Source organism: Anoplopoma fimbria, chromosome 16, assembly GCF_027596085.1.
Source record: "Anoplopoma fimbria isolate UVic2021 breed Golden Eagle Sablefish chromosome 16, Afim_UVic_2022, whole genome shotgun sequence".
Taxonomy (NCBI): Eukaryota; Metazoa; Chordata; class Actinopteri; order Perciformes; family Anoplopomatidae; genus Anoplopoma; species Anoplopoma fimbria.
In genome coordinates, this window is record NC_072464.1 from 24433408 (window position 1) to 24445776 (window position 12369).

Consider the following 12369-nt stretch of genomic DNA (forward strand, 5'->3'; position numbering starts at 1 on the left):
TGTTTGCTTCCTCTCACCGTATTCATGATCTTGGCATTGGTCTTGGCCAGCTCCATGCTCATTGAGTCAACGGTGCTGGTGAATTTTAGGGTGTCAGGGTGCTGGCGGTACTTCGTCTCATTCAGCGCTGCCGCTGCTTTCTTGGCTTTTTCCACATCCAGGGAACCGATGGGAACCCATCCAGTTCCCTTGACTGAGGTCTCATAATCCAGTTTATAGTTGTACTGGAAAGGAAAAGAGAAAATGCAGAATTATCAGACCTGCAGAAACACAATATTTAAGCCAACACATAAAGTATTCACCTACATTATGATACTTAAATCAAACTTACATCACTGGCATTGTAGTTCATGTTGCGAGCGAGACCCAGACTCATTGCGTCGGGCAGAAGGAAGTACTTGTGGTTGTGCTGCTTGTACCCAGCGAAGGTCTGCACGGCCGAGGCATGCTTGGCGTGGACCACGCTCATCATGTCCACCGGGGTGTGGTACTTCAGCTTGGACTTGTGGTAGTCCTTCTTGTAGTTCTTCTCACTCTGCATCTTAGCCACCCCCATGTAGTGGACCAGCAGAGGGTCGTCCTGGATGCTGCGGAAGCCGACATGGTGGCCTCTGGCCTTCTCGTACGCCTTTTTATACTGGATCTAGAGGTTAAAGGGCATTTAACATCTCTAGTTATTTAGAGTTTAAATAGTTTTAACGATTATTTGATGCAACAACAAGTACAATATGTCTGGTACAGAGCATGCTAAAATGGAACTCACATCACTGGCGGCGTGTCTGGCAGCTTTGGCGGCTTTGATGGAGATAGCGTCGGGCCTCAGGTCATAACCTTTAGCAATGTGCTCCTGCCAGGCAAGCTTGTAGTAGTTCTGTAATCACAGATCATAGATATCACAATGAAATAAATTAGCACTGAATAAGTTTGGCATGGATCCACTACATATATATACACACACCTACACAGTAATGCACCTAAAGTATATGTTGTTACGTACACATTTGCATATCAGGGCTGCCAACTCTAAAGGAAATTTTGATTCTTTTCTCAATTAATTGTCTTTTTTTCTCACAAAATAATGAAAAAGAACCTATAAGCAGTATAGATAAGAGTACTAGTATTGATAAAATCCTAAAACTACTCATCACTAGCTATAAAAAAAACCATTAGGTTTGTTAAATGTCTTTTTCTCACCTTGCTGATGTTGTAGGCATTGCACTTGGCCTGCAGGAACTCGGGGACATCATGAGGTAGAGAGTACTTCTGATGGATCTTCTCCAGACCTCTCTTGTAGAACAGCTGGAAGACATGAAAGCAACACGAGCAGAAGTCAACATGTGCTGCAGAAAATGGATCTGATTCCTAATCAACCCTGAGAGTGACTCACATCACTCCTCTGAAGCTGGTTGACTTTGGCCTGCATCATGACGGGGTGGTCGTCGATGGAGGTGAAGGGGATCGTGTCGGGGTGTTTTCTGTATTTTCTCTGTGGGAAGCAAGAACATTAATTCATAACAAGTAATTAAACGACACTTTATGAGTATGGAGTAAAGACTGGAGTGACACACGTACCTCACTCAGGATATCAGCGGCTTTCTTGTTCTTTTCAACCTCCAAAGAGCCGAAGGGGATCCATGGAGATCCCTTAGTGTAGCTGTTGTAGTCAGACTTGTACTCATTCTGTGATGCAGAAAATATAAATCAAATGGTGTCACTGAATGTATAATTATGATCAAAATAACCATGCAAGTACACGTTTGATATCTGGTTTAAGACAGTGTACAGTCTGTTTATACTCACGTTACTCTGGATGATGTTGTTTTTCTTGGCCAGGTCCAGCAGCACGCTGTCGGGGGGGAGGAAGTATTTGGTGCTGATGCTCCTGTAACCCGCCATGCTGGCAATCCCCTGGGATTTCTTGGCCAAGGAGACGGACATCATATCCAGCGGTGCGTGGTACTTGGTCTTGATCTTTTCATAGTCCTTTTTATATTCACGCTGTGGAGATATTAGAAAGAGAGATTTCATTGCACTCTGAGCTCTGATGAATTCATATTAAAAGGGAGAAGTTGCAACTTTTTATGTGGATGTCCAATCAGCGTTGAAGGTAAATGTAGTCAATTTAACCTTGGCTAAATACGGCTGAGTAAGCCAAAACACTGTTAAATGTCTCTTCATCCATTACATCCTCTGCACCTATAATTTGGGACGCCATTTTTGTAGTTTGCAAAACTAGCAAACCAACTACGTAACTGTTAGGTCATTTGACAAGAACAGCAGAATTTAACAGCTGAGCGCTAAACGTTCTGGGTCAATACAGCGGCACTGTAGGAATATATGACTTTAATGCACTGCATTTACCATGAACCCTGATTGAACCTTCAAATAAAAAGGTGGAGAATTTTCTCTTGAACCTCTGAACCCCAAAACCCACTGGCAGGATGGAAAAGCATGTTTTCAATCACCAAGACTTTACCGTTTATCTGAGCCAGAAGCTTCAAAAAATTGTCATAAGTCATATCGTCGGCCCTTAAACACATCATTTGTGACGAACGCTTCAGTCAGAAAAATAAACCAAAACTACGCTTAAAATTTAGATATTTCATCACAAACATTTTATTCTTCATGTGTCATTTGAAATTCCGCCCCCGATAAACCATTTTCTTTAACTAGATTCTGTAAAAAACATTAAATTCTGAGCTTCTAGGCAAAACTATGAAGCCATAATTGATTCATCTGAGACCAACAGTCATGTGACAAAAAATCTGAGAAACTTTGACTGAACTTCAGGCTGCTGAACACAGAGCAGAGCAGAGAGGAGAGGCTGGAAGTAGAGGTTGTAAGAATGTGAATAGTTCAAAATATATACCACGTTGAGCCTCCTTTTGTCTGTTTTCAACACTGGTAACACTTAAGTACACTTTGAAAAATGTTGGATATATAGAATTCATTGTATGTAAATTTTTGTAAAAGAAATTATCAAAGAAATTCAACTTGCATTTTTAATGTAACTGTGTTATTCTGCACTAAAAACATGTTTGAGTTTTCTCTACTTCTAGCCATGATTGTGCTGAAAATCAAGGCCAAAAATTCTAAAATATGACAGGAGTAAAAAAATGCCCCTGGATGTAATACGGTATGCTAATGACTTACGTCACTCTGGATTTTGGCCACGTGAACGGAGTGCAGGATCTTGGGGTCGTCATTGATGCTGAGGGCTCCAACCATCTGTCCCTTGTTCTTCTCATACTCCTTCTTATATTTAACCTGCAAAGAAGAACAAAGGGTGATAAATGAGTTGATCAATAACAGTAACTGACATACAGAAATCTTTGAGGCTGATGTTGTAGAATACTCACATCACTGGCGATGTTGGTGTGAGCACGGGCGGCAAGGATCGAGATGGCATCGCCCCGGATCTCAAACTTCTTCGCTTTGGATTTCTCCCAATCGTACTTGTAACAGTTCTGCAAGCAGAGAGCCATTCAAATTCAGGAAACTAAACTCTCACATCAAATTAAAGCTAGAAGATGAGGTGTGGAGCGGTTCCTTACATCACTGAGGTTGTAGGCGTTGACTCTGGACTGGATGAAGAAGGGATAGTCTGGGGGAAGACTATTCTTGAACTTTGTGTCCTCATACTTTGCTTTGTAGTTCAACTGCAAAGAGAACAAAGTCATAAAGTTATGTTTCATTCAAAAATATCATACTTCATGCACTGGTAAATTTAAAAAATGTATTTTATTTCTCTTCCATAACAAGTTTTCTTTCAGACTAATGGAAAGAAAACATTTATTTTACTACTTTGTCTGTTTGTGTTTGTAGATTTCTCCTAAATTCACCAAAAGTTACTATAACATAATGCCTCATTTGCATATTTAAACATAACATTTCAGAAAAGTTGTAATACAAAAAAGAATCATCTTAATGTCTGTAATCAACTGGTGAAGTTTCATGTTGATATCTATTAGTTATTTTTTTACCCTATTCACCTGTAGAGTCTTCAACATGTATGTAATTTAACTAAACATATCTTTAAAGGACGTTTTCTCTAAATGAGTTTTTTCTCAGACTCTGATCCAGAAATCTCCACTTCAGTAGCTCTTACATACACCAAACTTTACAGCTTCATTCCTCTCTATATTCTGAAGGTTTCTACAGAGGGGTTTGTTCAGATGTCATTCATAGCCTGATTTATACAACATTTTAGCACTTAAAACATGGAGAAAATTGTTTTTTTTTTGTAAGCTATGAAACAAGAATTTAGAATCTGGGTTTATCCAATGTTCAGATTCCTGTTTTGGAAATTTTAAAGTAGCACATATTTAATAAGATAATGCCTCATTTGCATATTTAAAAATAGACTTTGAGAAATCTTGAAATACATAAACTAATTGCCTTAATGTTTAGTTTATGTGACGTGTTATTTGACTTTGTGTCACTGGAGGGCAGCAGTGTTTTAGCTGGACTTTATCTGAGACCCCCCGATCACAGGGTTTATTCTGGGCCGACTGAAGGCTGGCTGCTATTTATACTACAGAGAGATGGCTCTCCAGTTTCCATGGCGCCCACAGAAAGACAGCTGGGCTACAGTACGTCGATGATCGGGCACATTTTAAGGCGTTCTGCACATCTAGGAGAATTTGATCGAGAGCATTGGCTGGAGATCGAAGTATATTTTTGTCAATAAATAGACAATATTTTAAAAAACAACCAATATGAACCTATAATAAATCTAAGAGGTCCTCTTAGATCACTCCAATTTTAGTTTCACTGTTCTGGAGGTCCATTACGTTTAGAATACATTTTAAAATGTTATTACCTACAAGAACTTACTATATTAAATAACTTTTAACCCTCTGCTTTGTGAGATCAGCTGACTTAAAACTCATTTTTACAAAATGGGGTACACTAAGCCATTTTTGTTTGTCTTATTTCCTCTTTATGTCACTATCTTATGCTGTTTTATTTTGATTTATTCTCAAGTGAAGTCAGTTAATTTATATAGCACATTTAAAAACAAGTTGCAAATGGGTTAGAGTCTGCCTCAATACAGGTTTACATAATTAAAGACTTAAAGGTAATAATACATAATGCAATATATTAAAACAATAAAATAAAGGTGAAAATGAAACCTATTACATGTTTAAATTGTGCATATATATATATATCATATTTTTATATGCACTTCCATATATATACTTCCAAGAGTTTTGTTGTTTTATTGGTATTCTGCTTTATATGAGATCAACTCTTACTTTTTATTTAATACATTTCCTTTACTTTCATTTAAATAAATGTCTGCTAATCACTGTCTATCACTGAAGAAGCTATCGCAATGTTTTTTAGCAGTATTACGAACTGGGAGTTTTTGGCAACACTACCCGAAAAAAACTATTACAGTTTTTCTCCATTTTATACACACAAAAAAGGGATATTTTTTTTATTCTATAAATATTTTAACTAGGAAAGCACTTTGTGCTTAAGCTTGAAAAATACAATATAAATAAAATTATTATTATTTTATGATTTATGTGAACAACAATTTAAAGTTGAGTTTATGATATGTACTTATTCTAATTCTAATATATCTTATGTCAGTTCTTAGAGGAGGCGGTCGGTGCATTCACACTTACGTCACTGAGCTGTTTGGCGTTGATGGCGGCTTGAAGCTGAACCGGAGAATCCACCACCTGTGTGAACTTCATTTTGTCGGGATGTTGCCGGTAAGTTTTCTGCAAACCATTTAAAATAGAAACATTTAGAAACAGGACAATCGTTTTTTTTTTAACTGTTAAAATAAGTATTTTATTAGCTGATGCTACTCACATCACTACACTGAAGGAGCTTCTTCCCGACTTCATATTCAGGCGTAATGGTTTGAGGGAAGAAGCATCTCGTCTTAATCTCTTCATAATCGGCTTTGTAAAGTTGCTGCAAGAAAAAAGAGGAGAATAAAATGAAGACAAAATGAAAATAAACTTGTGGACCAGTGATTTGAATTCATAAAAATAAAATAAAACATTTACCTCACTCTTCATTTCCTCGACTTTCTGGCAGTGAAGCATATAGATGTCCTCATAGCTGCCGATGTAGTGACCCTTCACCTCATTCTCATACTTATCTTTGTAACGGGCCTTAAAAAAGATAAACAAATCAAAATGTGAATATATTTAAAAAAGGAAAACAATAACATCACCGGTTTTCTTTCAGCTCGTAGATGATTCTTACGTGAGTGAACTTTTTAAGTACGGAGTCCATCTGAAACTTGGGCGTGTCGCAGTAGTTGATGCTGGAACCTCGGCCTTTCTCATAGCTGGCTTTATATACTTTCTGTAAAAGAAGATACAAAACATCACATAAAAAAATCACATGTGAATTATGATCAGTAACTCAAATAAGAGAAGACCCAAACAGCTAAACGAATCATCTGACTGGCCAACTGTAAACATGTCATTTAGACTGTTAACTTACTTGATTCAATTAGACTTTCAACATATTTCACTGCATAGGAGACTTCCAAATGGTTTAATTAGCACCAATAAAATGTTTAATCCAGATCTCAGAGAGGCTTCATGTGAGACGCTGTAAATAAACTCACAGCCGCTTCAATCATTTCAGCAGTCACCTCATTTTCTAGTTTACAGTCTAACGAGAGTAATTGTCAAATTCATGTCTCAAGTTTACACAGGAGACAGACGTGGAAACCAGGAGCCTCATTTCAGAAACTTCCTAAATCTGAAATCTTATTTATCTCAGGTTAGGATGACATATTTAGGATTTTTTGGATTCACAGAAACATGTTTCCTGATTTTAGAAAACTAGAATTATCGCCTTTTGGATGTTTGCCTCGGCCAACCACACAAGTTGTAGTTTGCATGCACGTTTGTCCAAAATGTCATCAATTTTATAATTTTATCCTCTTAGATATTTTAATGAAACTGTCAATAAGCATATACATTCTTGAGATATTACCAAAAAACGTGTTTTTGGAGACCTTTGACCTCCAAATTCTAATGAGTCCAGCTGGACTTTGTGCTAAATTGAAAGAAATTTGGCACAAAGGTCTCCAAAAAACCATGTTTGTCCTTAAGGTCATCACTGCACATCATAAGTTTATCCTGTTAGATATTTGTATGAAATTGTCATAATAAACATACCAACTCTTGTGTTATGACTCAAAAAATGTGTTTTTTGGAAATTTGACACCATTTGAATCCAAGTGAGACTTTTGTGCCAAAATTTAAAGAAATTCCCTCTAGGTGCCGTTACTGAGATATCACATTCAAATAATAAAGAATGGACTTTAAAACACAATGTTTTTGAAAGTTTGAAACAACAGAATTGTACTAATTTAGGGATTTTCCTAAAGTAGAAGCCATTTTTGAGCTGTAAAGAAGAATTTACAGCTGTAAGAAGGATTTCTTCAGTTAAAAGAGGATAAAATAGGAGGTCTGAGATTGAGGAATTAGGATTATGGAGAGAGGATTTTTCCTTATGTTTCAAATTTAAACATCATCTATCATTGCTCTGTAGTTTCTGTTCAGACACCCACATCGCTGAGGATGGTGCCGGCGTATCTGAGCTGTCTGAGGAGAGGATTCTCCGTGGCCGGCAGCGTGTTGTAGTCGGCCTCCGCTTTTCTCTTCTCATACTCCTTCTTGTATTGGACCTGAAAACAGGAAACACAAGAGAAACAAAAAACAAAAGGAGTTTAGATGAGGTTGATTCACGCTGACTCGTATAAGGTGACGTCAGTGGAAAAAAACCAACACACGTGTCTTTATTGTTTGTGACGCATGTTTGTATGAATGTGTGGGTGGAACTCTGACATGTTGTTCTTTGTGCGATGACAATGAATTTAAATGTAGATCTCTCCGTCATTCAGTGCATGTGAGGGCTCAACACCGTGCGTCCCTGCGTCACTGTGTTGACTCACACTTGGATCACCTCTGCTGTCGTGTCTTCCACATGAGACAGGACCTAAAAAAACACTCTGACGGCGCCGTGTGGACTCACCTCACTGACAGCGATGCGAGCCTTCTTGTTGGTGTCGTAAACGGGCGTGTCTGTTTGCATGAAGTAGATTTGGTCTTTTTTGTCCTCGTAGTCTTGCGTGTATCTTTTCTGTAAAGGTGAAGGGATCGACGGTTAGATTCAGCAAAAGCATTCAGAAAACTCTGCCCCCTGGTGGTCGTGAGCTCTTACGCTGCTTAAGTTCTCCATCGCCACCCTGGCAGTGGCCACGTCGAAGTACGGCGTCTCGCACCATTGACCCTTCACGTTCTTATTGTAATCTTCCTTGTATTTAAGCTGTGGGAAACAAAGAACATTCAATATTAGAATATGTTTTTCACACATGAAAGATGTTGTTGTAGATCAATTATGTAGAAGATTGATATTAATATTCTGTTAGATCAAAACAATCTTTTTAAATATTGTTGGCCTCTCTTTTAAAGCTCAGTGTTGCCGGTGATGTCAGAGAGCAGGTGGTTGGTTATTCCTTGCAGTGGCCCTGTTTCCATGTCGGAGCAACTTTTATTTAAAACTTTATTTATAGCTCAATTGTGCACAAAAGCATCGCCACAACAGCTTTATTTCAGACAACAAACATTAAGACAAATGTGCCTTCTCAGAGAACATAATCATTATAATCTTAGTGGTCTTAATTGAAGAAAAATTAGATAAAAAAGTTCAGGATTTTTTTTTATAATAAATGAATAATAATAATACATCCATCCAAATGATAAATCTAGTTTTAATGGAGCATTAACTGGAAATTTGGTTGCCATTTTTAGTCACCTTATATTTGGAATAATAATACTATGCAGTTATACATCAGCTTAATACTGAAAATATGTCAAAAAAATAATGAAATCTTTAAAACAGTAGCCGATTAATACTCATATACTCTCATCATTAATAGCAAAAGAGCGTGTGAAAATACTGTCTGCACATATTTCTATTTGAGTAAATTAAATACTTGACAAATTAAAGTACAGAAAAATATAAGACAGAAAGATAATAATGGCCGCAACAGTAAAATAGTTTAGCAACCTCTACGATAACTGCCAAAAATCTCATGGTTTTTATTATCATATTATCATACCTAAAAGCCTTTTCACTGTGTTTTTGTAAATTTCTGCAGGAAACGTCCTCTTGTAAAAAACGGCACAGTTTATCTAGAATAGATTCCTGTGGCAATTGTGGAAATTGGGCCGTTTTACCACGTGTGAAGTCACACAGATTAGTAGATATTGGAAACAAATGGATTGTAGAAGATGTTGTTTAAAGGAGGCAAAAGTCTTTGATTGATTGCAGCACTTGCTTTGCCATAATTTTAATGCAGAATCAGTCAGAGACGGAAGGAAAATGCAAGTTTGAGACTCTAAAATCAAATATCCCTGAGAAGCACTGAGGTTTAATATTCTCCTCTGCACTTATTATTAATATACATTCATATCTCCCTTTGTCTACCTTCTGTCCTCCTGTGTTTCTACCCCGTATACATTGTGTTTTGGATCCAGATTAAACTGGTTCTGCTTACATCACTGCGCTGCCGGTCCACTCTCCTGGCCAGCTCCACTTCAGGAGGATCAGCCAGAGAGGTGTACTTCGCCTTACGCTGATCGTGACCCTTCTTGTAGCGAATCTGCAATGGGGGAGACACACAAATGTATTGTGATTTTGTTTATTAACTGGTGGTTACATTTAAAAAAACTGTTTATAGATAAATAAACCAGATGAAAATGGAAACGTCTACTTTCAATTTTCAGTGAATTAAATACTTGAAAAATTAAAGAATCAATTGCTGTTCTCCTTCTCATTGAGGATATTAAAAGACAGTTAGCTTATATTAAGATGAGAGCTGCCACAGGATAAAAGGGTTTAGCAAGCTCTCTGCAAGTTGACAAAATTATCATAATATATATTGTCATATTGCCCAACCGCAGAATCATCAAAAGCTTTTTCACAGAAAAATATTGTGTTTTTTTAATATTTGCTTTAATTGAATTTAAAGTTATTTTATTTTATTTAGATTTCATTTTGAATTCATTTATTTTGAATGTATTTTAAATTAAATTAAATTAAATTAAATTAAATTAAATTAAATTAAATTAAATTAAAATGTATGTTAACACTGTTTGTAGTCAGTAAAACTTACATCACTGAGGACCTCCTGAGCTTTGGCCACCCTGCGGAGCTCGGGGCTGTCGCTGTAAGGGTAGAACATGGTCTTCTCTTCATCCCAGGCCTCCGTGTACAGTTTCTGATCAAGGTGTAAAAACAAGGTGAATGCATTTCTTTATATTAAAAGCATCAGATGTTATTGCTAGAGTCAGAACATCGTGTTTACTTTGCTGTAGTTAGCAGCGTTCTTCACAGCCAGGACCAGCTCAGGAGCATCCGGAGGCAGCAGGTAGCGGTCCTTAGTCTCATCCCACTTCTGTCTGTACAGAACCTTTAAGAGAGACGAGAACCATCATTGGTGTTAAACATTCAGATGATTTTACTTTAACAAGTGTATATAATATATATAATGTTCTAAGTTCAGGTGACTCACCTTGCTGATCAGGTCGGATACCCGTTTGACGTGGGCGACCTCTCTGGCCTCACCGTCATACAGGCTGGTTGTCCGAGTCTTATTCCCCTCCATGCGGTATTTAACCTGAAGACGATACGAGTTGTTTATTATCATTCATGACCAGTTATATTTTTATCTTTATCCATCATAAAATTAAATTTATCCTAAGAGAAAAACACAATGAATTTGGTCAGCATCTAACGATATTAAAATAAATGTCAAATAATTTACAGTGCAGCCGTTTTCCTGTTCTTTAGTTTTATCATTGAGTAAAATCCATTATGATAAAAAGGAAGGGTTGGTTATTAATCATTATTTATATTATTTTATTTTTACAAATGTATTTTTTACAAATCTTTTTTTAATGCATCTTTTTATTTTAATAAAATGTTTATGTAGAAAAAAATTATAATAAAATAATAAAAAGTTTGAATATGTCCTTAATGTTCATTGTAAGTTATTGGTCTGTTCAAAAAATGAATACATTATAAAAATGATGTTTATTTCGTTTTAGCATTTAATTTAATCCACTTTAATAAGGATAAATGGTTGGTTATTGACTATTAATTATGACATTTTCTTTTTTTTTTTTACAATTGTATTTTATTATGTTTTCTTTTTTTCTTTTAGTATAAAAAAATATTTATGTGGAACCAGGGGTGGGACTAAATAAAATGTATAAAACATATTAGAAAACATAGAAAAAAATAAATAAATAAACTCAGTCCTAATGTCTGTAAAATTAATAAATACATTTTATTTTTAAGTAAAAATAATAATTAGTTAAGCATCTCTGCTCCACATTTATAACTTAACACTCAATCCATTGCCAGCCACAGAATAGTTTCATCTAAATAACCTGACAAACAGGATTTAAATCAGCGATTTTCCATTTTTAATCCTTGAAACCTAGACATCATGATTCGGTGGATAACACGGTACCTCACTGAGCTGCTCCTGGGCCTTCCTGATGCGAATCATCTCAGGAGAATCAGTGATGATTCCAGGAGGCTTCCCTCTGGACACGTCGTACTCATGCCGGTATTTATTCTGTCAAGAATAGCACAATAGTCAAAACTTACTTCAAAATACTTCATTTCCACAATCCTCTACAGCTGAATCAGACCAAACAGGGACTAGAGTTGAGTATTGATGTTGTTGCTCACATGACTGTACTGCTCCATCATCTTCTGGCTGTGAGCCAGGTACGGAGTCATGAACTTGGAGGTGTCCACCTTGACCTTCTTCCTGACTTTCCTGGTGGGCAAGCCGGACTGGAGGACAGAAGGGGGAAAACAATCAACCACCCGACTAACTGGAGAGGGCCTCAGCTCCTCCATGACGGGGAGGAAAGCTTACAACAAGGAGATCATAAAAGACATGATAATAAAATAAACTGTAATGTGAATTTTGTTGATTAAATAATCTGATCTTGTCAATTTGAAGAGAAAACAACCTATTACTTTATGAACTCAATAACTCAAGTGATTTATGACTTTAAAGGGATAATAAATCATTAACAGATGCAGGTGGTTAGCATAAAGTCATGGATGTTGGATGAAGGGTGACTGAACAACGAACATAACAAGTAAAGAGGTTGTAAAGCGCTGAATATACATCTACAGTATCTATAGACATTATGCATTGCATGCAACGCCAGGCTCAGTAACATTTATACAAAGCCACGAGGAACGAAATCACAGGAAGCAAATAAATGAGCTGAAGAAAGCAGCAATTTAGTCTAGAAGGTTTTCATTCAAATAGAAAGTTGGTGTTATAAACAT

General features: G+C 36.7%; 1 protein-coding gene across 1 annotated transcript in view; it reads right to left on the bottom strand.

The window, feature by feature from the left end:
* neb (nebulin) overlaps positions 1 to 12369 on the bottom strand; it is a 76497-nt gene that overhangs the window by 58466 nt on the left and 5662 nt on the right. Inside the window, exons 3-25 of the mRNA XM_054614712.1 lie at positions 11752 to 11859; positions 11528 to 11635; positions 10565 to 10669; positions 10358 to 10462; positions 10166 to 10270; positions 9548 to 9652; positions 8209 to 8313; positions 8020 to 8127; positions 7556 to 7672; positions 6232 to 6333; positions 6030 to 6137; positions 5830 to 5934; positions 5637 to 5735; positions 3555 to 3659; positions 3360 to 3467; positions 3154 to 3267; positions 1801 to 1998; positions 1573 to 1680; positions 1388 to 1486; positions 1195 to 1299; positions 764 to 871; positions 332 to 643; positions 18 to 224 (exon numbers count right to left, since the gene is read on the bottom strand). Coding sequence (XP_054470687.1) covers positions 18 to 224; positions 332 to 643; positions 764 to 871; positions 1195 to 1299; positions 1388 to 1486; positions 1573 to 1680; positions 1801 to 1998; positions 3154 to 3267; positions 3360 to 3467; positions 3555 to 3659; positions 5637 to 5735; positions 5830 to 5934; positions 6030 to 6137; positions 6232 to 6333; positions 7556 to 7672; positions 8020 to 8127; positions 8209 to 8313; positions 9548 to 9652; positions 10166 to 10270; positions 10358 to 10462; positions 10565 to 10669; positions 11528 to 11635; positions 11752 to 11859 — 2844 coding nt within the window. The remainder of the gene's footprint in view (positions 1 to 17; positions 225 to 331; positions 644 to 763; positions 872 to 1194; positions 1300 to 1387; positions 1487 to 1572; positions 1681 to 1800; positions 1999 to 3153; positions 3268 to 3359; positions 3468 to 3554; positions 3660 to 5636; positions 5736 to 5829; positions 5935 to 6029; positions 6138 to 6231; positions 6334 to 7555; positions 7673 to 8019; positions 8128 to 8208; positions 8314 to 9547; positions 9653 to 10165; positions 10271 to 10357; positions 10463 to 10564; positions 10670 to 11527; positions 11636 to 11751; positions 11860 to 12369) is intronic.